This window comes from Leptosomus discolor, chromosome 16, assembly GCF_034619465.1.
Source record: "Leptosomus discolor isolate bLepDis1 chromosome 16, bLepDis1.hap2, whole genome shotgun sequence".
Taxonomy (NCBI): domain Eukaryota; kingdom Metazoa; phylum Chordata; class Aves; order Leptosomiformes; family Leptosomidae; genus Leptosomus; species Leptosomus discolor.
The window spans coordinates 4,679,072-4,706,028 of NC_141406.1; the positions used below are offsets into that span (position 1 = coordinate 4,679,072).

General features: G+C 41.7%; 1 protein-coding gene across 1 annotated transcript in view; it reads right to left on the minus strand.

The window, feature by feature from the left end:
* SPPL3 (signal peptide peptidase like 3) overlaps positions 1–23,041 on the minus strand; it is a 59,452-nt gene extending 36,411 nt beyond the window's left edge. The window contains exon 1 of the mRNA XM_086474147.1: positions 23,010–23,041. Coding sequence (XP_086330273.1) covers positions 23,010–23,032 — 23 coding nt within the window. The 5' untranslated portion in view covers positions 23,033–23,041. The remainder of the gene's footprint in view (positions 1–23,009) is intronic.
* Positions 23,042–26,957: the final 3,916 nt, after the last annotated feature.

Genomic DNA, 26,957 nt, shown 5'->3' on the forward strand with positions numbered 1-26,957 from the left:
ACTATCTATCATATGTCCTGTATTGTGAAAACACACAAATGTTTTCACTAAACAAACCAAAAAAAACAAACCAACTAAACAGAAAAAAACCCAAACCCAACCTTCTCTCCCACATATTCCAAGGGCACCACAATAAGCTCATATAATTGGTCATACTGGACTAGCCTTATTAAAACTGTGCCACTCAGACTTTCATTTTTCTAAATTTAGAAAACTGGGTGACAGTAAGACTTCAGCTCTACACTTGTTCACCTCAATAACAACAAAAAGTTTCTTGGGTCTGTAGCAGACTGAAAGCTCTACTGTAGTATCAGATTGCTTTTGCAGACACACACACAAAAGTCAAACATCTAAAATGAATCAATCTATTCTCCAAACATACAAATATGATCAAAAAGTCTATTGATATAAGCAGAAAGTATCGTTATTCCTGCAAAATCCAAGAAAGAAGTGCTATTGTGGAAAAATGAGCTTCAAGTGGGTCAAGGAACTACCAGCAGTTGAACCCAGAGAATTTAAGGTATGTTTAATTTCTTCATTGAAGCAAAAGCACTGACTGAAAGTAACACCCCTTCTATCTTCCAATATAAGTGAAAAGCAAGGAGTTTAAAACATAAAAAAAGAACCAAACCAAAAAACCCAAATCTTACATGTAGTTAGAATGAAAAGCTTTAAGTAAAATCTCACACCAGGTTTTCTCTAATATTGTAATGTTCATATTTCATTGTTCCGTACTTCATTTGTAGAGGAATAATGCACTGCTGTTCATAAAAACAGAAGTATAATAAAAAAAAAAATAAATAGCCACATATTATACTTTTTGAAAAAAAAAAAATGCAAAGCAATTCTTTACAAAGAATAAATTCCTTTAAACGGGCAAAAAAAATCAAGTATCATTAGGATCTACATTACTGGTATATCAAATGGCAGCTTTTTACTGCTGAATAGATTCCACCCAGAGAGAATGCACAAAGCCATATCTGAACGCACAAGGATTCCCATGATTAGTTCAGTTACAACTGAGGCAATGGAGGGGGGAAATTAAGCTTAAAACTGGAATTTTGCTCCTGTTCTGATGCAAGTCAATGACTCCCTATTAACTTGAGTTAAAATTCTCAAACCCACAAGCACAGGACACGCTCCACAAGGTCCCTTAATCAAAGGGAAAGCATGGCTATTTTACTTAGAACAGAAAGAAAACAGAAACAAGCGAATCTGAGAACTACATGTATTTATTACAGGAAGAAAATTTATGAGTATAAAGCACCACAATGACACACTACAAAGAAACAGAGACAATCAATGCAGCATGTTTCCAAGGTACCTGTGCCAAAGGCTCGGTGGCTCAGGGTAACATGAAGCCAGGAAACAGAACTTCAGCTTAAATTGTTAGTATGGCACTAAATGCATATAAACAGACTCTAATGCAATTAACTTGTTAAAACTGCATATGATTTAGTACAGAAGTCAATTAAGGTTTTACATTACGAGCATTATGATTTTCCCATATTACTGAGCCTACTAATACTAGTGTTTTGGACAGACACTTCTGTAGTCACATTTTTCCTGAGGTGTTCTCTCCTCTTCATTTCTCTTCTTTTTAATCCTGTTTTGTAACAACATACAATGAGTACAGCACAGGAAGGAGAGGCGGCTATTAAGGGGGAAGGCAGACACTGGTATTTAAGTGTGAATTCAGCTTTAGTGTGAGCAGAATTATCAGCCTGTCACTGGAACCAGTGCAGAAAAGAGTTCCTAAGATGACTAGGAGAGATAAGAACTGAGTTTATTTAGCCTAGAAAAATACGCGGTACGGGGAGAAGCCGGCACACAGGCAAAAGGAAACACCAAATGGGGAACTATGAGATTAAAATGATCTAAAATTGTGTAACTAGCAATAGGAGAATTCACATTCTTTCCCAACACCAAACAGTAAACTGATCCAGCTGAACAATTTTTGACCCCTCAAATCAAAGTTCATTTTCAGATCAACATCTCCATAGTCACTCGAACACTAGTGACAACACAAGAGATGGCAATTCTTCCACTTTCATGCATTGTGCTTTCGAGGGGGGTGGGGGTGCAACGACACCAAAACCCAAACAACACAACAAACAGACCTGCTCCAAACATATTATCCAATATGCTCTTTTCAGTCCCGAGAAACAAGAAAAAGAAGGGGAACATGTCCTACTGCTCTTTTGTACTCACTTATTCTAAGTAGTAGAGGTTTAATGAAACGATAATGTTCAGACAGATTATTAGAGGCATCTCACATGCCGAGCCTCTGAACATCGCCCTGCTTGTTAACAGCAAACTTTCCTAACAGCAGCCGTCATGCCTTCAATATTGCACCGCGTAAACCTTTCGGACAAACTGAAGTATATGAGGCTTCATGTACAGGACCAAGTGAAATTTATATCTGAACAGTATCAAATCATACCCACTTGAAAATTTAACTAGCTTTATCAGAGAGATACTGTCATTTCATTATGTCCCATTCTTCTACAACACAGAATTGAAATGTACACACCAAATCCAGTGTCAGACAACACAGAGGGTGAGTCTGTAGTATTTCTGCAAGCCCAGGGGTAACTAGGTTCAAAAGCCACTAGAAATCCCAAATGAAACCAAAAAGATGGTAACTTCTGTTCACATCCTCCTCTTAGTGTAACATTTGTTTTATTTCATTAATTCAATGTACTCATTTAATGGACGACGTATGCTAGACAAACTGGAAACACATGAGAGCAGCGATCCACTTGTAAAAAAAAAAAACGTTTTTCCTTAGGTATTCATCAAATGTTACAGCAGAGTCAGATTAAATCTTCAACAACAGAACTCTAACCCAGACAGAAATCCAGTCCAGCACTGCCAGAAGCAGCCACATCAGATTTTTCAAGTGTTACTAAAAGTCATGACACTTCCAACCACATGGACAGAAAGGAAAACTCATAAATACAAGTCAGGTTAACTCCTGGTTTTCCCCATCTTTAATAGCACTGCTCTGCAAAGTGCAAACTGATACTTCTGTATGAACCCTGAAGCCCACTGAAACAATAGTCTCTAATTTTTACATCTCGAAATAGTTTCCCTAAGGATTAGGGAAATAATAGCTCAATACCTGTAGGAAAAATACAGAACCACTGGGCTTGGTAGGGATGTCCATGTACCAGCAGGCTCAGAATGACTTAATATATGCCTGGCATCTAGGAGCTACTATAAAACAAACACTATGTGGTTTTGAAGACATGCTGCTGATGCTATAGCAGAGGACTCCACTTTCCAGGAAATTTTATGTGCTGGAAGCCTAAATGCTGATCCTTCAGCATCTATTTTGATTCATATTTTCATGTAATATATGTAGTAAATAACAAAACACAAATTAAAGTGAATGACCAGGTTTAAGCATTTCGAATAAACAAAACAGCCTTTTCAACTCAGCAACAGTCTCATGCTATCGTAATGCATACAGGTAAAATCAAATAGTATTTGTGGAGGTGAGCAATCTCTTATTAGATCAGCTAATATACAACTGGAGAGACATAAGCTTTTCAATAAATAAACACGAGAGGTTTTGAAATCCTCAAGAGTACATAAAACACCTACATATCAGTTAGTAAAAAAATTGCCTCTCACCACAAATATATTTACCATCATATCAACAATATTAGAAAATCAGTATAGTAACTAACAAAACTTTGAAAATCTTAAGTTCTCCTGCTTGAGGAAAAAAAAGAGAAGTAGTGTAGAGCTAAAGATACTCAAAATGTATGAAGAAAATGAAAAGGGAATGTTACAGTTCTCTAAGCAGCACCTGGAAACTGATAAGGGAGAAAAAAATGCCCCTCAGCTGCAAATGCAATTTTTTAAGCGATCAATATTGCTGAAAACTGGAATTTCAAAACACATTAGTATATTGGCATAAAACTTTTCTTCTAGCCGTTCAAGTTTCAAGTTAGGCACCCAGGATACGTTTTTAAAGCAGTATTCTGTACAATCAAGGGTGTAAGACAGGTCATGCAAAACAGAAGTCTAGCTCTCTACAAAGTTAATTCAGTTAATCCATTTAACTTTCACATCTTTCTTGAGGTTTTTTCCCCATACACAGACAGTGTATATGGGAACATCTTAAAACCTTCATATACAACCTAAGTTTTCTTCCCCAAATCCTATATTGTACCTGTAATATTTTTATATTTTTCTGAATCCAGAAAACTGTCTAACACTGATAGAGAACAATTTTCTACTAATCAGCCCATCTCAATCAAAAATCCACTTTTTTTTTCAGCCAGAATGCAAACACCCAGAGTCCTGGAAACATTACAAATGTATTTCTTATGTCTCCCATAACCATTCCTCCCTTTCTAATTTGGCACCTCTGCTCGGTTTCATCCTGTTCTGGATTCCCATGTCTCAAAGGCACCTACAAAAATACTACATAGGTAAATCCTCCCAATATCCTTCTGTAATCCTCAGAGTTACTTCAAGCAACAGACCAGTCTGAAAATAAGAGTCCCCTGGGATTCTGGAGTACCCTAGGAAGCCAGAGATTACATGCTGTTGTGCTGCATTTATATTTCTGCTGGTATTTCTTGATCAGGAATAAAATGCTTTCCTGGAAAAAGTTTTGTAGTGAACATCCAGATGTTTAACCTTCCCAAAAATAACCAAGCTCACCCTTGGAATGCTCTTTTAATCCCAGAGCACCCTACAGGCAAAAGCACTCACATCAGAACTAGAAGATACACTCAACTCCAACAGTTAAACTCAGAAAAACACAGTATCACAAGATGACAAAGCTGACTCAAACATATTAGCATTTTTTGTTGATTGTTAGTTTAAGTAGCACACATAAGCCATCTACTAATTTAGATATAATTCACATTTGTCACTTTGCTTTGATTCCTGTAACTAAAAACTATACGTTGTTTTGAGCGCATAACAATATTAAAATGCTATTTCACTTTCACAGCATTATTCAGATTTGAATGTACAGACTGATGCCTAAAGCCGATAATTTAAAAAATATCACTTAATCATCCTTAATATTTTATTTGAAAATCCCTTTTGCATAAGAAGAAAAGCACAGTGAAGATGCAGCTACCATAAATTTTAAGCTGTTTTTAAAACACTATTTCATTACTGCTTGTGTTTGGGGGACTTTTTAAGTCAAGATTTCATGCATGAGCAACTGCATCTTGTGTTTTTGAAATACAAAAAGAGAAAATTATCTTAATCAATGTGTAAGTGATTAACTTTCATCAGCCATGCATAAAGTTTCGAATCAAATACTACAATCACAGACAGAAAAGTAAATTATGTACATTTCATTCACAGACATCAACTCCAAAAGTTTACAAAAACAAAGACACAGAGTGCAGACCAAGGACTGTGTTGCTGCTTCAGGACGTTCCAAAGGTAATTTTAATATCTGAAGTTTACAAGTAACTTGTAGCTGAAACAAATTCATGCTCTGTGTGTTAAATTATTAAGAAAAAAAAATAACAAAAAATCAGCTTTGCTCAAATTCATTCCAAGCTAGAAAAAAACCACCACAACACTCTGAAAAGTGTGATTTCAGTCTACATACAAGTACTAATACCTACTCTGCAGCCATTTAACTGCCATTTTTGCACAGCTGCTGGTGTGTGAAAGTATCAAAAGCCTCTGGATGAGAAACAGGACGGGGCTTTGGAATTTACCTCTACTAAGTATTATTCTTCCCCATATCCCAACAGCGAAGATCCCAGTGACTGCTTGAGACTTACATCAGAGATCATGGATTGTCCAGACCAGATTTTTGTCAAGCCCAGCAAATGAAGGCAAGAACGATGCTGTGCCAGGGACGGACTAAAGCGTGGCTAGAGGAGCTTCCCCAAGGACCGGCACAAGCCACAGCTGAAGTCCCATGTCACTATATCTGGAGAGAAACACACACACACACACACAAAAGACTTTCCCTTTAGGCTTCTCTGTCTACCACTCTGGGAACTAGCAGAGGCTGATGATAAGGCTGCTCTAACACTTCACAGGAAGCAAAGCGCAGGATTAAGCAGTTTAAAATTAAAACCACACCAAAGTGTGAAGACATTTTCCCTGCCTGTTTCATCTCCTGTATTTTAATTTCAAGAGAGTTCTAAATCAAGGTATCCAAAATGCAAGAAAAGGCAAATAATTATGTAAAAGGAACAAAGCTGGGCAACATCTTAATATGAGAAAGTGCAAAAAAGTGACGAAAAAGCAACAGATGTGACTTGTGGATGAAAAACTGAAGAGAGCTTTGCTTTATTCAGGAGTTAACACTGGTTTGTCCAAACATTTTCGTCTAGTCTCTCCAGATATTACTGTAACACTCTTGGAAGTACAACTCTTCAAAAGCACATTTTCAGCCCCAAACTAGTTCTAAAAATACTAAACACATTCAGAGCCATGCCCACAGCACACATCTTATGGCAAGGGCTCACGTTTATTTGTGACACTGCAGGAGATGCTGAGGAGATTGCACTTGTGCAAGTCAGAGCGAAGTTTTCAGACAGCAGCTAGCACTTGCTGACACCTCACCAGGCGAATGGGAACACTTTCCTTTTTTTTCAGCTGTCGTGGTCTCTACAAATCTGTTTGAGATGTTCAATCAAATGGTGACGTAGCAAATGGATACCCAGGTTATTCGAGTCCTCCTACCTAGGGCATCCAAAGCGCTTAATTTACAAGACCATGGTCCCTATGCAGTCAGCGGAGAGAGCCACGCTTCTGTCGAGGGTTTGCAATTATCCTCTGGTCTCTCCGTTATGTTCAGGTATTTATGCAGTCCTAAACTTGGAGTTTAAAATTAAGATGATGTGAATAATCACCCCATACTTTCTGAAGCATATATGAGTAAGAATTCAATTAATCCACATAAACTTTCTTCAATAGTTGATATTTCCTTTCTCTGATGAGTAACTTACTGTGAAGGTACGAAACATATCGATTGACACTAGTATGATTTTGGAGAACTACATACAAAACGTATCAAATCCAAAATAGTTTTCACCCAGTTTATCTCATGATGAAGCCAGTCTTCATCCTTTTCTCTTTCACCAGTGCTCACTTACTATGTTCACCTAAGCAACCCTGTGGGAAACCACAGACATTACTAAATATTAGGAACTCTGTGGAAAGCAAATGCTGGATTTGACCAGGAATGTGATGACAAAGAGTTTGCTCTAGGCTTCTTTCATGTTTTAGAAAGCAAATTTGCTTATCAATTCCTTTTAGGGGGAGAATGACAGATTCCAGAAACGTAACCATCTATATGAAATCTTGTTTCATAAAACAGAAAGTATGAACCATAGTGTCCACGCTCCTAGGAATGAAGGAGGATAAATATCTAATCACACTGTATTTTTTATTAAGAAGAAAGACTAGAAAAGCACTTTCTCTTTTAACATTAGGCATCTCATTTTCTCCTGCAGTAGGTGTGCAATGGCAGCACTACCCAGTTAGAGACACGGTGCAGTATGAACTACAACAGAGCTGTATTTCACTCTAATGTCATCGGCAATGTTGACAATTTTAATCTTTTTGTATTAAACAAGAACTACTAATAATTTTTTCTGAAGACAGGACAGAGTATACAAGTTATCCGCCACAATTCAGACAAGACAGAATCGAGCACTAAAGAGAGGGGTCTCTCTGAATGTGTTTCTCTCTAGAGGAACACAAATCTAGCTCAGGGCACAATGTTTCCCCTAACCACACCCCTCCATGTGCACCAGCCAAAACAAGGCTCTTCAAAATATGTGGCTCTTCCCTTCTACCTTCAGTAGATAAGATACCATGAACCAGAAGGTTATATATTTTCGTTTGTAAACTCTGAGCTACCTTAGCAATAACTGTTCTATACATTTGTAAGACAGATAAATTGTGAGCATAAGCAGGCTGTATTCTTTCCCTTCCCACCTTTCTGTGCAATTCTAACAGTATCTTAATTAGAAGCATCAATGATTTGCTGTGATAATAGGGAAATAATCAAAGCACAGAATGATGATTTCCCTGAAAGTTCAAAACGGAAGACATTGACTAGAGATACACCACCTGAGACATCATTAGCAAAAGACAAACAAAAACATAAACATATCTACCGCGTCCAAGCCCAGACTACTGCACAACTGGAAAATGCCTTTACAAAACACAACACAGCCATACGAATGCTATGATGCTCCTCATGGTAGGCTATGAGAAATGTAAGCAACTGAGCCTGGAAATGTCCCAGCACATCCTTGACAGTTACCTAACTTAATGTTCAGACAATTGTCACAGGCAGGTTGTAGCAAAACAGTAGTGTCTGTAGCATTTCATTACAGACTTCCAATGCCATAGTACAAGCCATTTAACAGAAATTATTTTCTTTCAAGAAGCTAAACAATTACAGATTCCTAAAACAAACAAAAAAAACCCCAACCAACAAACCCACAGTCCAAGTGAATGCCCCAAAGTACAGAAGCTCTTCCTAAAGTTTGTGTACACAGGTTATTTAATTTAAAATAAAAAGTTTAGTGCTTCCAGAGTCAATCATTCTTTCTCCAGAACAGTTGAGTGACACTACAAAAGGCAGCTCTAGTTTCTGGCATCTTAAAACAGAGGATGTTCTAGAACAACAGAAATATTTCTCTTTATAATTAGCAAATAAACCAAACAATCTGAAGTGTCAGAATAAGCAAATAAGCCAGAAAAGGCATCACGGAATTGCCCCGAGCTAACTGCCCATACAGACAAGTTTAATGCCTAGTTACATGGAATTTCTTTTTAAAGAGAGAGTCCTTTCACAGTTAATATTGGGGTTTTTTTGCTAATACTAATGATCTGTAGCACTGCTTGTATTTTCTAAGAGACAAGCACTGTACAGTAACAAGTCCAAGAAGTGATACAACAGAAATATTTTCAACTCCAGCATATACAATGCAAAGCTGCTATTTAGACAAAATGCCGGACTAATGGCTACACCCCAAACTGTACAGAAGATCTAGATTCAGAAGCACACACGGGCTCATAACTCCCATGTTGAATACAGAGATGGAGTATGTCTTAGTGTGAAACTTACACTTGGTACAGAACACAATGGCTTGTTAATAAGCAAAGCAGATAACTGATTACCTTGCCATTAAACTCTGCTGAGATCACGGACTTCCAATTCTCTCGTAGTGTCATGAAAACAACAACATGGATCTTAAATCCAACCAACACAGTTACATAAACGGTTTCTCAGCAACTCTCTTCACATTTTCTACTCAAGAGAGTTTTTGTAACTTTCCAGTAGAGAAAGCATAGCTTGGCTAGGCAGCAAGGAGGTTTTGTAGCCACTCTAAAACAGAGCAACACCCTAAGAGGAATCACGAACTACACCGCTAATCACATGGCAGCAGAAATACAACACGTTCCTTGAACCTTCCCCAGCACACCTTCACATTCATGTCACCTTTCCTCTTGGGAAGAGAGGAACCCAACACAGGTCAGTCACTTCCCTAACTGAAAAACAAAAGCAAGTTCTGGTACATTCCTTGTCCATTTATACCATAATAAAAAGATTTGAAAATATTACTTTTGTGATGAAAATGGCAAATGGCATTAGAGTTGTGCAGCATTTTTATTATCATTTGGTCTTATGTTCTCCCTTTGCCTTGTATCAGAAACGGGGGCATGGCGTATCTTTAAAATTAGTAACATAAGATTTAAAAAGCAAGCAAGCAAGAAAGCAAGCAAGCAAGCAAGCAAGAAAGCAAGCAAGAAAAAGCTTAGTTACAAACATGCAAAAAATTTAACTAAGGAGCCCCTCCATTATCAAGAAAACATCCACTGAGCATTGATTTCTAAAAAAATATCTCAACATATTATAAACCCAAGACACTTCTAGTTACAAAACATATACTACTCAAAGCAAGCTTTGTTTCCAAAATAAGAGCACTATAAATTTCTATTAGTTGGGCATTTTGCACAGTCACTGTCCTTACGTGTCCACAACCTTAAGAAATCTAAATACTTGCTTGATTTTACAGTGTTGAATATCCTGCATGGAAAAAATACGGTACATCACTCCTGATAAGGCACCATACTTTCTAAGAATCACGAATTCACATCATTCCTACAACTATTTTTAAATTACTCCCTTTGTTCCTCTCTCTTGCACAAATTGCCAGCAAAAGAATTAATAAGCCCGAGAAGTGGAGGATAACTTGGATCTCTTCAGATGATTGGGGGCATTGTTCAGTGTCCGAAGGGGTCAGGCGATTCTGTTAACTCACTTCAACAAACAGATCTCAATTTTGAAAGACTATGCCACTGCAGCCTTTCCAAATTAGTCATCTAGATCCTATTAATAAATTGCCATGGAGTTCTGGAACCCTGTTCACGCAGAGCTATCCATTTCCTATGCAGTACCAACATACAGGAAATTCAACAGCAAGTTTCCTAATGGCATGGAAAAATTCCATCACAAAAAACCTCCAATAGTTGAACTATAAACAGTAAATTCAAGACTACTATAGTAACAAGGGATAACAAATTTTCATGCTTTACCATAATGAAATGAAACTATAACCGTGTTTTCCAGAACTGAAGCAATAAGTTATTTGAACAAGGTTCCAGACAATTGAGTCCTTAACATAAGAAAACACAGCCTGTCTTCTAGTAATGCAATTCAGCCTCATCCCAGACACTATCAGTCACCCGAGTCCAGAAACAGCCTTTTTCTGAATCAGGTTGTTCAAGATAAATACTCTAAACGACTAATAGCTCAACCTCACCTTCCTCCTCTTACAGTCATATTACCTGTGCATCAGACATCGGCTGAAGATCCAGGGCTCAGTGCATCTAATGCGCAACTGAGCCAAGGTGCATCTTCCCGGCCACATTTATCAACATTCAATCACACGCAGAATATTATGGCTGTCGTGGTGCCAGCAAGCAGTTAAAAAAGGGCAATGACAAAAGAAAACAGATTAATTATGTGGCAGAAAGGGAGGACTCTCGGAGTATGCAGGGAAATACCTGTACGTCTGTCAGCTTGCAGTATTCTGCAAGAGAAATCTCAGTGCGAAGGGCAGAGCCTCGCAGCAACACTGCTGGGCGCAGACTGTCCTTCCGCCCGTTCAGGCAAGTGCAGATTTTGCACAGCCACAGTGGTCAGAAGCCTGCCAAGGTGTCTTCGTTGTGTGAACTGAAGCGACTGCTCAGTTTGCTACACCGAGAGCTAACCAAGCAGCCCTCAGCTGAAAAGCACGAAGAATCAAGCACTAGAGACAGAACAAGCCATTTTGCCTCGTGAGGACCTAATAAACACCTTCACATTGAAAATCTTATTGTAAAGTACTGTAAAACAAATACGTGATCATTTTGGCAGCTTTGCTTGGACAGGAAACAACACACTGAGCAAAAAGAATAATCAACTATTTAAGACAATAAATCTTAACAAATGTGTAATCTAACTTCTTATGGGATACCGAGAGGCAGGTAACAGGTTAAACAAAAAAAATTCAGACCAAAGTAAGTATCTCCATCTGAAGCAACACTGAGAACACCACACAGAAAAAGCACAGCAGGTTTCCAAACAAGCACACAAAGGAATACCACTACTCAATGCTGTATTTGATCTCATCCAGAAGCCAAAACCAGAAGATGAAGTTGATCCTCTTCTATGTACACAGTTTCACTCAAGACACATACGTTGTACTGGAGAGTCCTTGAGTGGCCTAACTCGCTCTCAATGTATTACCTAAAAATATTCTGTGCATATTCCTGCTTAACTTCTTCATCTTGTGGCCAGCTCCATCCTTTATTACCAGGCTCTCACTCTAGCCCTGCTCCTCATCTTGCATGGGCATCCCAAGGTTCTCATCAAAGCTTCACTCCAAGAGAGCAAACTGCCCCAGACCACCATAAAGTCTGTGCCCAGTTCTGGATTTTGTAGCTGTCAACACATCTAGATCCAGCAGTACAGATATTCTTCCACTAACCTTGTTCTAAGTATCTGGAATCGAGACCTAACAGAAGAGGTGTTCATTCACATTCATAAGGTTTCTTTCTGTAAGTGGTAAAGCTGATCACACAGATCAGAACTCTAGTAGCAGAACATGCTGCAAATCCCACCTTTTTGGTAAGTCACTGCCTCCTCCTAAAGGAAATGCAACAACTGAGGCTCATCAGTGGTTCAGAGACCAAGAAAGTGCAAGAATACTTGTACTAGAACCATATAACTGGTTTATCTGTGAGATACAGGTGTTTTGGCAATGAGTGCTACAGAAAAGCTTAACATGTACATATGCATGCACTACTGGGAAGAACTAATTAAATTAAATCCCAGAACAGGTCCCAGGAAGATACCCTAGCAGACACCCCAGGGTCTCTATCTTTTCTAACAACTAGGGATCATCACTTTGTAGTTTATGTAGATTAAAAAATGCAGCTGACCAAACTGATGGAAGAACACTCACCTAAGACTCCATGTACAAAGACACTATGAAGTCATCTCAGGTATGGAGGACATTGATCTGAATTCTGCATTGCTTCCTAGACAAAATGCATCTTTCCATCGCAGTACAAAAAGTATTTTTTCTTATTTTGAGGTTTAATTTTCACAGCAATTCCCATACTTAAGTTACAAATATGCAGAATACCTTGGATCTCTCTAGTATTTTTTTAAAAGATATCAAAATATAGCAGGCTTTCTAATCAGAAAAAAAGGTTGTTTATTGTATCACTAAAGTCAGAAAAGAGGATGTTATCTCATCTATATTGACTCTCCTATTGACTGAAAAAACAAAACAAAACAAAACCACATCTTGTACCTCTGACACTTGATTATGTGCTTGGAAATCCAAACTCTTTTTAGCAATGTATTCAGATGTCAGACCAAAAAGTAAAACTAACGACTAATAGTTTTACCAAAGTGTTTAACAATCAGGCCTTACATCAACAAGCCAAAACCAAAGTCAAATCGATCAATATGATGTTGTTCTACAGAAAGAGCAGCTCCGAGCGCTATCGATGAATTGACTTACCCACACAGTACAGGATTATGATACATACTTTATCATGACATGCCTGGGAAAAATTTTGTAAAAATTCCATAAAAGAATGAGTTAACACCATCAGCACCAAACTATGACTCTTCAGTGACAATGTTCAAAGTACATTGCTGTATGAGTCAAAGCCATAGAGCAGCCAGGCTGTCTAGCCAGACTTAAGTAGCTTTCATCATGCCGGGTCTGTAGCAAGACAGAAAGATAAACACACCCCATGCATGAGAGCTGACATCCTGTGACAGACCGGACAGGGCCTGATCTCTGCCTTACGGCCTGCACGCAACAAAAGCACGATACATTAACGCACTTGAATGTCAGGCTTAAGGCTGACACTTGAGTGTCAGCAGTTTCGGTTCCAGGTGGAAAAAAGAGGCAGCAGAAGAACAGACGGAGCCTGTTTTCAACAAATCCTAGCCCAAATATCTAAAAGCATTTGTTTGTGACAACAACCAAAGGTAGGAACATTCTTTAGAGAGGGTGCTTTGGGAATCTTATGAAACTCTTCCAGTAAAGCACCCTTCAGAGAAGAATTTCTGGTTCACGGCAGACTTTTTTTATCTTTTGATTTAGCTTTAAGGTAGCTCTTTTTTATGTTCCGTCTGCAAAAACATTAAAAAAATAAAGGGAAAGATAACTAGCTGGAAAACTAACATTGGGGTTCTTGTAAGGCACTTAAGTATGATAAAGAGGTTCTTTCTGTTCTGTACCATCTGTAGCTGCTTACAGCTGCATCTGCTTTAGAAGTAGTCATGTTAGCAGAATTTTTTTTTAAAAAAAAAAAGTGCAGCTCCACTATTTAGCTTTAAAGTTTCCTTTTTTGAGAGAAAAAAAAAAAAACAACTCTTTAAACTATTTTCAACATAAAGCTTAATTAGATTCTACTCTTCATCTTCAAAACCCTGCAGAGATCATAATATTCCCCATGAGAGCTTTTAGCCCTTTTGATAACTTCTCAGAGCAGCTATTCCACTGAAGGTACAGGATCAGCCACCTCAAGAAAAGAATTCACAGAGCAGATAATCTTTCCTCCAGCAAACAGACAATCAATCTGAACTTCTAAAAAGGACCAGAATGACCTTGTGCCATCAAACCTAGAAAGCAAGACACAAACATACCTCACCAGTCTGCAACACAGGCTACAGAAATGCATGTAAGCCAGCTCTGTTTGCCTCCTGCTATTTCACCAACCTCACCTTTAGCTAACAGTCACCCAGAAAATGGACTTCCCATTGACTAAATAAGTCCAAGTTATGTTACACCTATTTTATCTTGCCAAATGGGTCTGACACAGATGACAGTGAGATAAATCACAACTGTAGCCTTGAAAGTGCTAAATTTGGTCTCATACGTCCAACATACCCAGACCAACAGCTGGTTGATCCTAATTGCAATTTTTACTCAGAATTCATTGCTGAATTTCTACCCACTATAAAAGTTTCCAAATAAATGTAAGTGAAGTTTTAAATTGGAGCTAGCTATCCAACAGAAGGGATGGCAGATTGCCAAGTGCCACAGACACCAGAACTAACACTGCTGCAGAGAGCCATAACTCAGCTGCTGTGTTCACCTCTGTCCTGCTAATCGCACTACCGCAGAGCTCAAACATTCTACTTCTTGCCCAAGCTACGCTATCTCAAGTGGAGTAAACTGGACTTAGTAATCCAAGTAACACTGAAATTAAAGTAAATCATGAGGATATACACTTGCTACCAGCTTAACCTGAGTGGAGAAACCCCCAGCAAAGCCATCTGTGCATCACTGCCGTGGAGACAAGTGCACCAAATCTACATGCTGAGACCGCTTGATTTTTTGTACCACCTGAAACTAGGCTGCACCACGAATCCAGCCGTACAGTCCTTTTCCTATTCCAGCATCAAGTTGCTATTTGTTGTACTACTGGCATAAGAAAATGGTCTAGGCATCTTTGCTTAGTTCCCAAACTTCTGTGATTCAGTGGAACACTACCAATTCCTAACATTTCTATTGACCTCTGTAAACTTCTGACAGACTTTTAAAGTTATTTAAAATTATGTATCATTGCAAATTTACTAGAAGTTACCTTCTGGATAGTTATCAGATGAACAAAAGGACTTTTTAAAGATACCTCTGTCCAAAACCAGCAGAGTCCATAGGAATGAAGAAGTAAATTTGGGCTTTTGAGACAGAAAGCAGCAAGCAGAAAAGCACTGACCAGGTACAACTGCTCAATAACACCAGAGGACCAGAGGGTGCTCAGCTTTAAAAGCCAGTACTTCACACTGCATAGCACATTTTTCTTCTTTTAGCAGCTGGACTGAAGAATAATCTAGATTCAAGCCTAGTCCTGCAGGTAAGCTTGCCAACTCATGCCTAACGTTAAAGATTGTGTGTGTGAACAGAGGGTGGAACCCCCCGGGTCTCGTCCTCCTTCCCCCAAACTAGCTCTGTTGTGGAGACACCTGCAGAAATGCAGCTAAGGCATAAAAATGGGGAAGAACCATCTCACAGTCTTCAGCTACATACCCATGCTACATGGGAAAATACTTCTGTGGGTCAAAAGCCTATGAACTAGCTACAGGAAGTAAAGGAAGAACATCCAAACCTGACAGACACAGAAGAAAATACTGTTTTCAGAAGGAAAGAGAGAAGAAATGGGAGTCAAACACCTTCATTTTCCTTTCAGATTCCACTGGTTAGGGAAAATGCTACCATATATAAACTGGAAGATATGATTGTATCTCTCCAAAGTCTACATGGGCAATTTCAGTAATAAGTGAGGCATCTTAAGCAAAGATTGTGCAATAGAGAATAATTTTCTTAGTGCGTTCTCCTCTACTTCCGGACACGTTTAAAGAACGTCTGTTCTGACATCCTGAAAAAAAAGTCACTCCATCCTCAAACCCTGTCCCCACAAGCAAAGTATAAGGATAGTCTCATTCAATATATTGATTATTCTGAATCCTTGTTGTTGTAGGATATTAAAAATGTTCTGGTTTAATTGATGAGTTACCAGTTGCACAGTATCTTTCCAAAACGTCAGCAGAACATTCTGACTTTCTGACACCCCTGTCCATACCATGCCACTTAATGACATACAGGTATGGAGGCTACCCAAGCGAATTTGGGACCTGAGGCTTAGACCTGGCCCTAAAAAGAAATACGCAACAGAACCTACTAATGAAGATGACAGCACAACAGCTACACAATTAACCAGCTCCAGGGTAATGTCATCATGGTGGTTCCAGTGGACAGACAGACACAGCATAACCTGAGAGCTGAGTTTCTGCAGGGATGGCATATGAGTGGAGAACCCTGGTCTGGCAGATCAGAGTACTTCAAGCACAGACACCACTTGTAAAAGACGTAGGAGAAAAGATCATCAACGTTAGCATCCTTAGAAGAATTAAAGGGGGAGAAAGGGGATCAGGAAGTGTTGCAATGACACATATGCTCCATTAATCTTATTAAATCACCACCTTTCAAAGTCAGTTTGATTGCCTGGATCCAGTTCAGCTAGCACACTAGCTTGTGTTTCACTCCACTCAGCCCACAGAAGTGGCTGAATCGTTTCCAATTTTAACCTTAAATCAGTTACACTAAAGCAACGCAGCACCAAAAAGAAAATGTGCACAATGATTTTTTTTCTACCAATTCCAGCCCTGGTTCTTCCTGGAAACTTTACTCAAATGTCACCAGAAATAAATTAAGACCATTTGACGAAATGGCTTGTATCAATTATTTGCTTTTAGAGTATATCATAATGCTTAGAGTCATCATAAAATGTCAAAGGGCAATAAAGGTGGTGGCACATATGGCAAAGATGTTTATACATCACATTACTGAAATAATGAAATAAAATAGCTGAAATACTAAAAAATTATCAGAATCTGCTCTTCTTCCAAATTTTAGGAAAACAAAATCTCTGCATTTTAAAAAGCACAACACGTATTTCTTGTAGGAAGGTTTCATAAGTACATTTTTTTTTTTTTGGTGTTCTGTTTTAGTGACAAATGATTATTAACAGAGATTTCAGCAACTGAAACTAGTATTTAAAACTGTGGTATTCACCAAAACACAACTAATCTCAGAAGAACTTAATACCCTCAACTAATTTGGTCTGTCTGGTGGTCCCCACACAATTCCTCAAATTCCAACAGCATCAGGTTGCTTAACTCATACCAAAATCCCGAAGTGCGCAAAATAAGCAATGACTTCACTGGATCGCACCCTTCAATAGAAGAAAGAGATGCTCTCAGGTTCATCAAACCTGAGACAAACCACAAGAAAAGGCAGCGATAATGGGAGATCCACACACCTAACAGCTCACTTCCTAGGACACAGGAAATCATATTCAGGTCTTCTTCTGTTTGTGGGAATCCAAACTTTCATCTCTAGAAAAAGTCTGAACTACAGCCCCTTCAACCTTCCAAAGTACCTTTTTATCCAGGCACAAAGTAGCACCCAGGTCCTCACCAACCCCAAATTAGTGTTTTGATCATTAAGGCAGAAAGGCATGCCTGCTTCCTGGCCCAGCAAATATTTACAGTATTCTATATGAAGTGAAACATGTAAATGGACACACAAAGCTCAGCCTCTGAATAACACATAGTTTGGTGATGAGAGCACTCCCCTGGAAGTGAGAGATGCAAGGTCAGAAACCCTGGGGGATGGAACTGATCTCCTATATCCCGGCCAAGTTCTCTAATCACAGGGTAAAAGCAAAGAACCATTAACTTCTGCTGCCACAATATCCTGAAAAGGCTAAAGGCAGAACTGACAGAAATCTTAATTAAAATAGGTACTGCACACCAGCACCAAGAAAATAGTGACTTACGTTCTTGACTTTAAAATTTTTCTTAAAGAATTATCAATATATTAGTAAATACAGCTTTTGCATTGAAGTGGGAATTTTTTTTCCCCTTTGTTAATCAGAGCCATTCTATACATGTACTTTCAAGTAACTGTAAACTTCAACTAATCCCATGCTCTTTGCCTTATTTGTCTTTCAGTCCAGTGCCGCAGACAGTCCCTCCCTGCACGACATGCAGTCCGAGATAGCAAAAGCTAGAGGGAGGATAACAAACAAGTGAAGTGAGACCGGTACTGAAAGACAAACCTATTAACTATAAACCTGATAGTCTTAAATTTACTGAGGTTTAAGTCACTTTTCTAACGCCAGATACTCATGCACATTCACACAATGACATCCTTGTCCTCAGGAGGCTTCTAACAATTGTTAAAATTTTATGTGGCCAGTAATTTCAGTTCCTGAAAAATGTAAGACTAAAGGCCAAACTCCATGTTTGTATGTTTCACAACAGATTTTAGACAGTATACACAATAGAATTTCACCTATTTTGCTTTGCAATCTGCCGCCTAAAAAGTGCAATACTTCAAAAATTCAGGTGAATTACTTGTTTTGTTTCTGTTGTAAACTGCCTCCCATCCTCAAAACACTTTAATTAGTCAGTTAAGGTCTCTCAACCTAAACTGAGCAAAGCAAGTAAAAAATCTTGAATGCAAAAAATGATTTTACTAGTACTTGACAAGTTCTGTCAACAAGCTGCAGCTCCTCTTACTCCCTGCCCTCCCACACACACATCTAATCCAGCCAACCAAGACTTAAAAGCACTACCTCAGTATTCTGGAAGAGACTGTATTTTAATTCATGGCAGTAGTATGTTAAATGCTAAATTCTCAGACTTGTGAATCTAGAAAGACTTTTAACACCATCCGATTTGAATCCTCCCAGGAGCAAAGCCAGCATTGTACGTTTACACTCATTCCAAAACCCTGTAGCTTTATTGATTACTCTGACACATCATTAGACTTAATTTCCACGCCCTTTGCATCATATAGATAAGTTTCTAAATATATCACCATTTCACTCATCAAACGTTTGAGGGCTAATACAAGAATCATTCCACTGATTAAAACATTTAAGAGGGAGTTTTTGAGATTAGTGACTCAATATAGCTGCTTCTTTTTTGTTCTTAGTTTACCCTCCCAGTCTGTCTCCTAATCATCACCCTGACAGGACATGCACGCATTGCAATCATATTACTCTTACGCAACACTCTGGGAAAGGAAAAATTTAAAATATATTTGGTTTTGGTGTAGAAATCTCCTTCTTCTCTCTTCACATATGAAGGAAGCTGTGAAAATCTTTAGTGCATTCCAAGGGCAAAAAAAAGAACAAAGCAATCTCTATTGCCAGACTGGGCAACAGTAAAAAGGGAGGGGGTGTTACATCAGGCCTTGAAAAACAGTGAACACCTACTAACTGAAGATAAACAAGATACACATGCTGCTGTGCCCTCCAAATAGGATCCAGTGCAAAAATCTCACCACAAAGTGCTAGAAATTAAGGAAAGACCAAGTATTTCACAAAGGTCCTGCTGCTTCCATCCTCATCTGTGGTAATACTGCCAACAGCTCGGTGCCTGAAGATAAAATCCTTGGCATTTACTAACGTCTTACTCACACACGTAGACATTGGCAATAGGCAAACAGCTCTTCCCATATTTATTCCCTCCTCTGCTGTCGGAGGAACTTTTGTCACTACCCAGTCCCATTTCCTTGCTGGAATACAGACAGGAAGCTAAGGGAAGACAGGTATTCCACCACCTCTTTCCTCTCTCAAGCCATTCCACTTGGAGGAAAATAATTTCAGCTCTCATTTAATCTCGAAAATCACGAGCAACCTTGCAATGCAGCAGTCACGTTCCTCTGTGGCTTGTGGATTTGAGTAAAAGCAGTACCATACGCAACGCTCACAACTTCCTTTATGATTGCAGGTACTTGGCAAAGAAAGTTTCTCCACTCACTACTGACAAGTATTTTATTCAAACACCCTGTTTTTTAAAAAAGTGCATATCCTTTGAAAGAGCATTTCCATCTAGCACTTACCCACATTTCACATTAAAATTAGTTTTTCCAGGATGACAGTACTCAGTTTCACCAACAAAATTCTCAGCAGATCCTCCTTTCAGGGATAACACACCTGCATCTGAAATACTGGGCCAGCAAGACTATTTAAAACATTAAAAAAGAGCTAAATAAAAGTACAGATGGTTATAGATGTGGGCATTACTGAAGAAAAAAAGAAGAGGTTGTTGCAAGAAATAACTCACAAGAAAAGTGACAAAAGACAACTTATGTATTTAAAATTAACAAAGGGATGGGGGAAAAGCATAAGTACCTCCTTCTTATAGCTTATTAAAAGGAAGTAATTGTAATCAACTTAATTTCATAACTAAAATTAAAATATAAACCCACCTTAAAATCTCCGGTTTATATTTACAAAACAATAAAGACAGCAAAATGAGAATTAGTTCGCCTCTCTTCAAAACAACATCATTAACAGATACGTCAATCACTGAAAAAAGCCTGCTTTTGCTAAGTGTTTGACAATGCTCATGTCCAGTAATCAGAGCTCGCAAGCGCGTTTTTTTCAAGGGCTTTCTAACACTTCTGAGACAACTTAAAAAAAAATGAAACAAAAAATAAACCTTTATCATATCCCATGAAGCTACAGTAATTCTACAATGCATCTTGATAGCTATGCACTAAAAGAGGCGTAATCAAGCCTTACACTCCCAGACAAAAAGGAAGCACTACTGGGGCCAGGAACCAATTTACATCTATACAAAGAGAGGTACGGGAAAGGATTTTTCTTAATGTCAGATTATGTGTTTTCAGATGTGAAACAAGGCTTCTGCACAGCAGCTTAGGCACTACACGGAGGAACAGGGAAAGCACTCGTTCTGAGAAAGCAGCCTTTGCAACACAGAAAAAGGACCGGGGCCGGCAAGCACACAGACTGATTTGCCAACTTCCAAACTGTGCAACTGCACTAATTACTGGGCACAATTCTGTACAACTCTTCCGTACAGAAGTACCAGCTTCCTCAGCTGACAACATGTGTGTTTCTCCTAAAAGCACTAACGCACTCGCCAATTTTATGCTGAGCTGCATAACCATAATTAAACATAAGCAAATGCAAGATTGTTGCTAGAATGTTGCTGGTGGAAGTAACCAAACATGCAGCCACAGAGAAGAGGGCAGAAGTTCTAGAACACAGCTCCTCACTCTTGAAACTGGATTTTTGCTCTTTCCATAGCTCCCAGACAATGCTGGTCATGGGTCAAAAGGTGAAGTGATAGAAACCTCAAAAACACGAGGATGTATTAGTGAATACAGACACAAAATCACAGTGTTTTGAGACAGAAGCCTCATATCCTTGTTCTGTTACAACCTCAATACTGTAAGAAAGAACTACCGTTCCTGTGATCCACCTAGCAAGCAGTGAAGGACAACTTAAATCCCAAGTTCGTTCCCCTAAAACACATAACCTAAAGAAGAGTTAATCCTCCTCTCAGCCTCTGTTACAAACCTTCCCATTAGAATACTACTATGGCGAAGACACTCGTTCAAAAAAGCAGGGGAGCTAAAGCTCCAAATAATGTACCAATGTACAATTGACATTTTGTTTCATTTAGGTATTTAAAGAAAGCTGACAAATCCCAGAGTAGTTTATGAATTTATAATTTCATTCTGCAATTAAAACACACTATGACTGCCAAAATCTGAACTAACGTTGATTTACTGTAACAACACGCAGTTAATCCTTTAAATCAAAGATGTCGTCTTTTTGCTGTTGTTTTAAAGCAGAGCAGACCACTGCCTGAACTGAGCTCATGCACACAAAATAAGAACATCTAAAAAGCAAAAGACCAATACGTATATTGGTTCGTGACAGAGAAGTGGCAGAAGATGCGGGGAGGGGCTGCCAAAGTCTCAACATGTGGCAGGACAGAAATCTTCATTGAGTTCCAAGTTTTGAAAAAGTAATGGGAAAGATTTCCAGAACCATTCAGAAGCGGAATATTCCTTGCATATTCAATCTCTTCTCCACATTCAGCATACACCAAGGTCAAAAGCTGAGACTTAACTCCGTCTTTACCAAGAATATCATAACTTCTTTCAAAAAACATAAGAGACAACTCTGGATGGTATCACTGGAATGAATTTAAAATGCAGTAAGAGTATCACAATTAAATTGCTGCAGTGGTCAGGTCAATAGAGCGGATGAACACGTAAATTATTTGAGATATTTTGGTTGGGATCTGTGACAATGCAAAAAACCCCAGAATTATATGAAGAAACCGAATCCTGTCTGTTTGATCCACTGCCAGCTAGGCCCGAAACAGTGTCAGGACACAGAAAAAAATGCCCTCTCATTTGTTACACTTCATGTCTTCCCACAGGAACTGGTCTCTTCCTCCTCATTCTATTTCCTGTATACAGTGCAAGCCTATTGTCACCAGGTGAAAACACACACACATGCCACCGACTTACCAGCCAGCCCACACTGACATAAACCTCCCTTTAGGCAGAGAGGTTACCTGCAGCCTCACAAAGCGGGAGCAGGTACTGTCCCTATCCCAGGCCCAGAGGACGGCAGCTCCAGCCATGAAAGACGCAGCTCACCTAAGGAGACCTCCGGGACAGCGAGATCTGACAACCACGCTAATGCTCTCCCACTCCCCGGCTGTCAGCGGGGGGGGAATCCTCACAGCCCAACCACCCCATCCCCTCGCTCGCACGACGTCCCTCCTCCCTTCCCCCTAATCCCTCCTACTCAGCCGCGCTTAAACCTCAGGCCACAGCCCCTCCGCCGGCAGCTCCCTTTATGCCCCAGCCCCCACCGCAGCCCGCAACCGGCAGTCCCGCCGCGAGAGGCGAGGCACGGCGCCGGCTCCCCGCACACCCCCCGCACCTGCGCCGCCCTCCCCGCTCGGGACCCCATCCCCGCGGCGGGGTCCCGCTCGTCCCCCGAGCTGGCCGGAAGGAGGCCGGGTCGGAACACCCCCTGCGGCCGGCCCGGCCCGGCCCCGGCCGGGGCCGCTCCCCTCCCCACCCCCGCGGCCCGCAGCGCCGGCGCCCGGCCTCAGCCCCGCGGCTCACCAGGAGTAGGTCTGCTCCGCCATGGCTGCGGCTGGGCGGCCGGCCGGCTGGGCTGTGCGGGGCGGCCAGGCCCCGGGCTCCTCCTCCGCCTCCTCCTCCGCCTCCTCCTCCGCCTCGCAGGCTCCGGGGCTCAGTGGCGGCCCCGCTGCGGCTCCCGGCCCAACATGGCGGCGGCTGTGAGGAGGGAGGGGAGCGAAGGGGGGGTCCCCGCCCGGGCGGGGAGGGAATGGCGGAGAGGGCGATGGTGGTAGCGGGGAGGGCGGAGGCTCAGCAGCCGCGACGCGGGGCCGCGCTGGGGCGCCGGCGGCGGCTGGGCCTCATGGCCGGCGAGGCGGCGGCGGCGGCGGCGAGGGGCGGGGCGGGGGCGGGGAGGCGGCGGGCACCGGGCGGCCAGGCCAGGCCGCGCCGCGTCCCCGCGCTCGCGCACGGCGGGGGCGGGGCCGGGCCGGGGGCGGGGCCGGGCGGCGCACGGGATCACGTGCCCACAACACCCTCACGTGCCGCCGTCGCGCGCAGGCGCCGTGGAGGGAGGGAGGGAGGAGGCGGCGGCGGCGGCTGTGGCCGTGGGGTGCTGGTTGTCGGGCCCGGCCGCGAGTCGCGCCGCTGCTCAGCCCCAGCCCCGCGGGTGGGCCGGTTCGTTGCGGTCTCCCCGCGCCCGCAGCCCGGCCGCTCCCCGCGGTGCGGTGCGGTGCGCCTGGAGGTGGGAGCGGGCGAAAGAGCCGGAGCCTTCCCCGCCAGAAGAACCGAGCGCGAGCTGCGGGTGGGTTTTGAGGCTGGGGGGGGCCTTCTCCGAGCCGCGGGCGGCGGAGCGTGGCTCCCGAACCGGCGTGTCCTTCCCCGCACCGAGCGGCCGGAGGAGCAGCGCCCCGCAATCCACCCGCGCCGAGGCAGCGCCGAGCTCCTCGGGGCCGCCGCTGCGAGCGGAGGCGCGGGCCGGGCACGGCGGCGGCTTCGCCCGCTGCTGCGGGCGGGGAAGGCGAGTGGGGGCTCCCCCGGGCTGCAGGGGGCCGGGGGAGGGCGGGCCGGGCTTGCGCGGCGGCGGCCTGAGGGACCGGGAGAGCCGCTCCGGTTTGGGCGCCGCGGTGCCGCTGCCAAGCCCGGGAAACCGGCTGCTCCCCGCGCCGTTGTGGCACGTCGGCTTCTGCCGCCGGGCAGGAGGACGTGACCGGCCAAGAACGACGTGGAATTGCAGCGGCGGTGGGGTTTCCTTCTGGGGGAGGGTTGGGTGGGAAATGCTGAGCTCGGGTAAGAGAAGTCACAAGTTCGAGTGTTTAAATTCACAGCCTGTTTCTAGAGGTTGCTCCGTCTGTGAGTTCGTTACCTTTCAAACAAAGTAGGTAAAATAAATAGGATCAAATACTCAAAATATTTTTTTAAGGCAGTTTAATGTTCAAGATACTTTGACCAAATAAATAGGCTTTGTGTTCTCCCCAGCCCTGTATCACAGCTCTGCAAATCCCAGGCAGAGGAACTGGAGCCGTTGATACCAGTCTTGTTTCTCCTCACTGGTTTCTCTAGTGCTGCTGCCAAATCTTCAGTCTTTGGTTATGTTTCTGCCAAATGCAGAACTACTGCCTTGCCATAGTTTTGTGCACTTGAGTAATCCTTGCCTCCTGTTACTTCACTTGCAGCAATTTCTGTGAGTGGGGCTTTGTGGAGTTGAGAGCAATTGTTCCCGTCCAGCTGTGCAGACTCATTCATTGTTCCTTGTAGTGTGGGAGGGAAAAGAGCCAGTTTTAACTTACAGTTGGAGGTGATGTAACCACATTAAATATAAACAGAACAATGGCCGGGTCTGGTAAAAATAGGTGTTTGTTTAAAAAAGAAAAAAGTCTGAAGAAATTATATGCCTTGATATAATTTAGTTAAAATCTTTACAAAATTAATGGGACACTGGGACATTCTCATTGCATCTACAGAAATACCAGATGCCTCTAAAATAGCATTTAGAGCCCACTCTATTAGTGGATTGAATAAATTATTTCCATTTTGTTCATATTGTTTATTCTTTTAAATGGAAAAAAACTTAGGCTGATGTGTAGTCATGACACAGGATTAAAAGTAGGGAACAGCTCATTTCTTCTGTTACCAGTTGCCTGTGTAATCTTGGGCAGCTCACTTCATCTCTGCTAGCTCGCTTCCTTCATCAATAAAAAGGAAACTCCAATGTGTTCCAGGCACCTGAAGTTTTGGGGCACTGCACAAGGAAGATGCTGCATATGCAACGCAGACTGACTTGGTCTCGGCGGAGGGAGCGCCTGGGATTCTTGTGCTTCACTTAAACAGTGCTTTTAGTAAGATGGGCTGGACTTTGAAGGCTTCTCCCCCCTGCATGCTTCTGTCCATATGCATTGAAAACAAGGGATTTGGGTGGTTGTCACACCTCAGCATCCAAACCCTTTGTGCTTTTCACAGCCCTTTGGCCTTGTGGACAGGAATGACTTTAGAGCTCCTGACGTAATTGGCATTCACCTACCTACTAAAATCTGCTTGAGAACTGGATTTATCAGCTATGAGGTGGAAATACTCAAAGTACTGTGACCTGCTGGGTCAGTCATGGCAGCTAGGTGTACTGGAAGGATGAGATGGTGAGTAATGCTAACGTTTCCTCTCATCTAGCTCAGGCTGGGCTGCCTTGAAAAACTTACCCTCCCATTTGACCATATAGCTCTTTGCCCTCCCAGCTTACACCCCACACACAGTACTTGTGCCCAGTAGGTATAGAAAGCTTTGGTGGATCCGATGCAAGGAGAGAGTGAGTCATGTTCAAAATACTGAGCTGTGGGGTACACCGCCTAGTCGAGCTGTTTGGGTGGAAATTCTGGTGTTTTCATATACACACAGACCGTGTTAAAAAAATGCTCAGCTTCTGGGTGGGACACGCACAGTGGAGAAGTTCCCTGCCTTTATTCTCCCCCAGCACAGCAGAAAAATCTACAATAACAGTCAGAAAACAGACAAATAATTTGGAGTCCTCGCTCTGCTGTAGTGCAACCCCAGTGTCTCTGGGGTGCCTGTTTATGCCACCCTTTTCACTGATTATCTACGACAGAGTAAATGCAAGACGGAAAAAGAACCTCTCCCTCCTTTTGAATTCATGCAGGGAAAGATAAAACAGTGCTTCAGCCTTGTCTTGGTACTAAAGAGCCTTTCTTAATTTTTTTTTCCCCTGCGAGTAGGATGTCAAACTGATACTGGTATCTATAAAACAATATCCCTGCTTTGTGGCCTTATTGAAATGGCTTCCAATTTCTCAGTCTTGCAAAATTTCCAGCACATTAATTTGGCACAAATGATTTATAGTTGATGAGCAATTAAAGTATAATTTTTTTCAGCATCTCAGGCTTTGTGACTAGACTACTAAATGATTTTGCAAGCTCGCTCTATCATTACAGAAGAGCGGTGGGATGAATTCACAGGAGAAATTTATTCCTCCTTGCAGACCCAGCATCTGCTTTTACTGCAAATTGGGGATCTGCTTGCATTCCCCAGGTAATTTTCTCAGCATATCTTTTGTACAGTCTTTCTTTGGACCTACAAGGGTGCTTTACTCTGAATTTCAGTGACAGTTTACTCTGACATTACAAAGTCCTTCCAAAATACCTGTTCTGTCTGGAATCGTTGATGTAGACTGATGCATTACTTATGCCTGTCAAGGTATTTCAAAACCATCCGCAAACAAAAATAAGGCGGGGTGTGGGTTTTTTTCTTTTTCTGTTTGGAAGGGTAGCTCCCAGAGGCAAGTGTGCTGGAGAAAAATCAGATGAAAGTACTGGCTGCAAAGAGTCCTCACCTCCAAATTGCTTAAATGTCAGTAGATGACATTTAGGTAACCATGTCTTGATTCTGCTATAATGAAGGTGAAAAGAGAACCAGAGTAGCTTCATGTAGACGCTTCACCTTTCAGGAAAGGACATGACAGGTAGAGTTGTCAACCTGCTTGGTTTT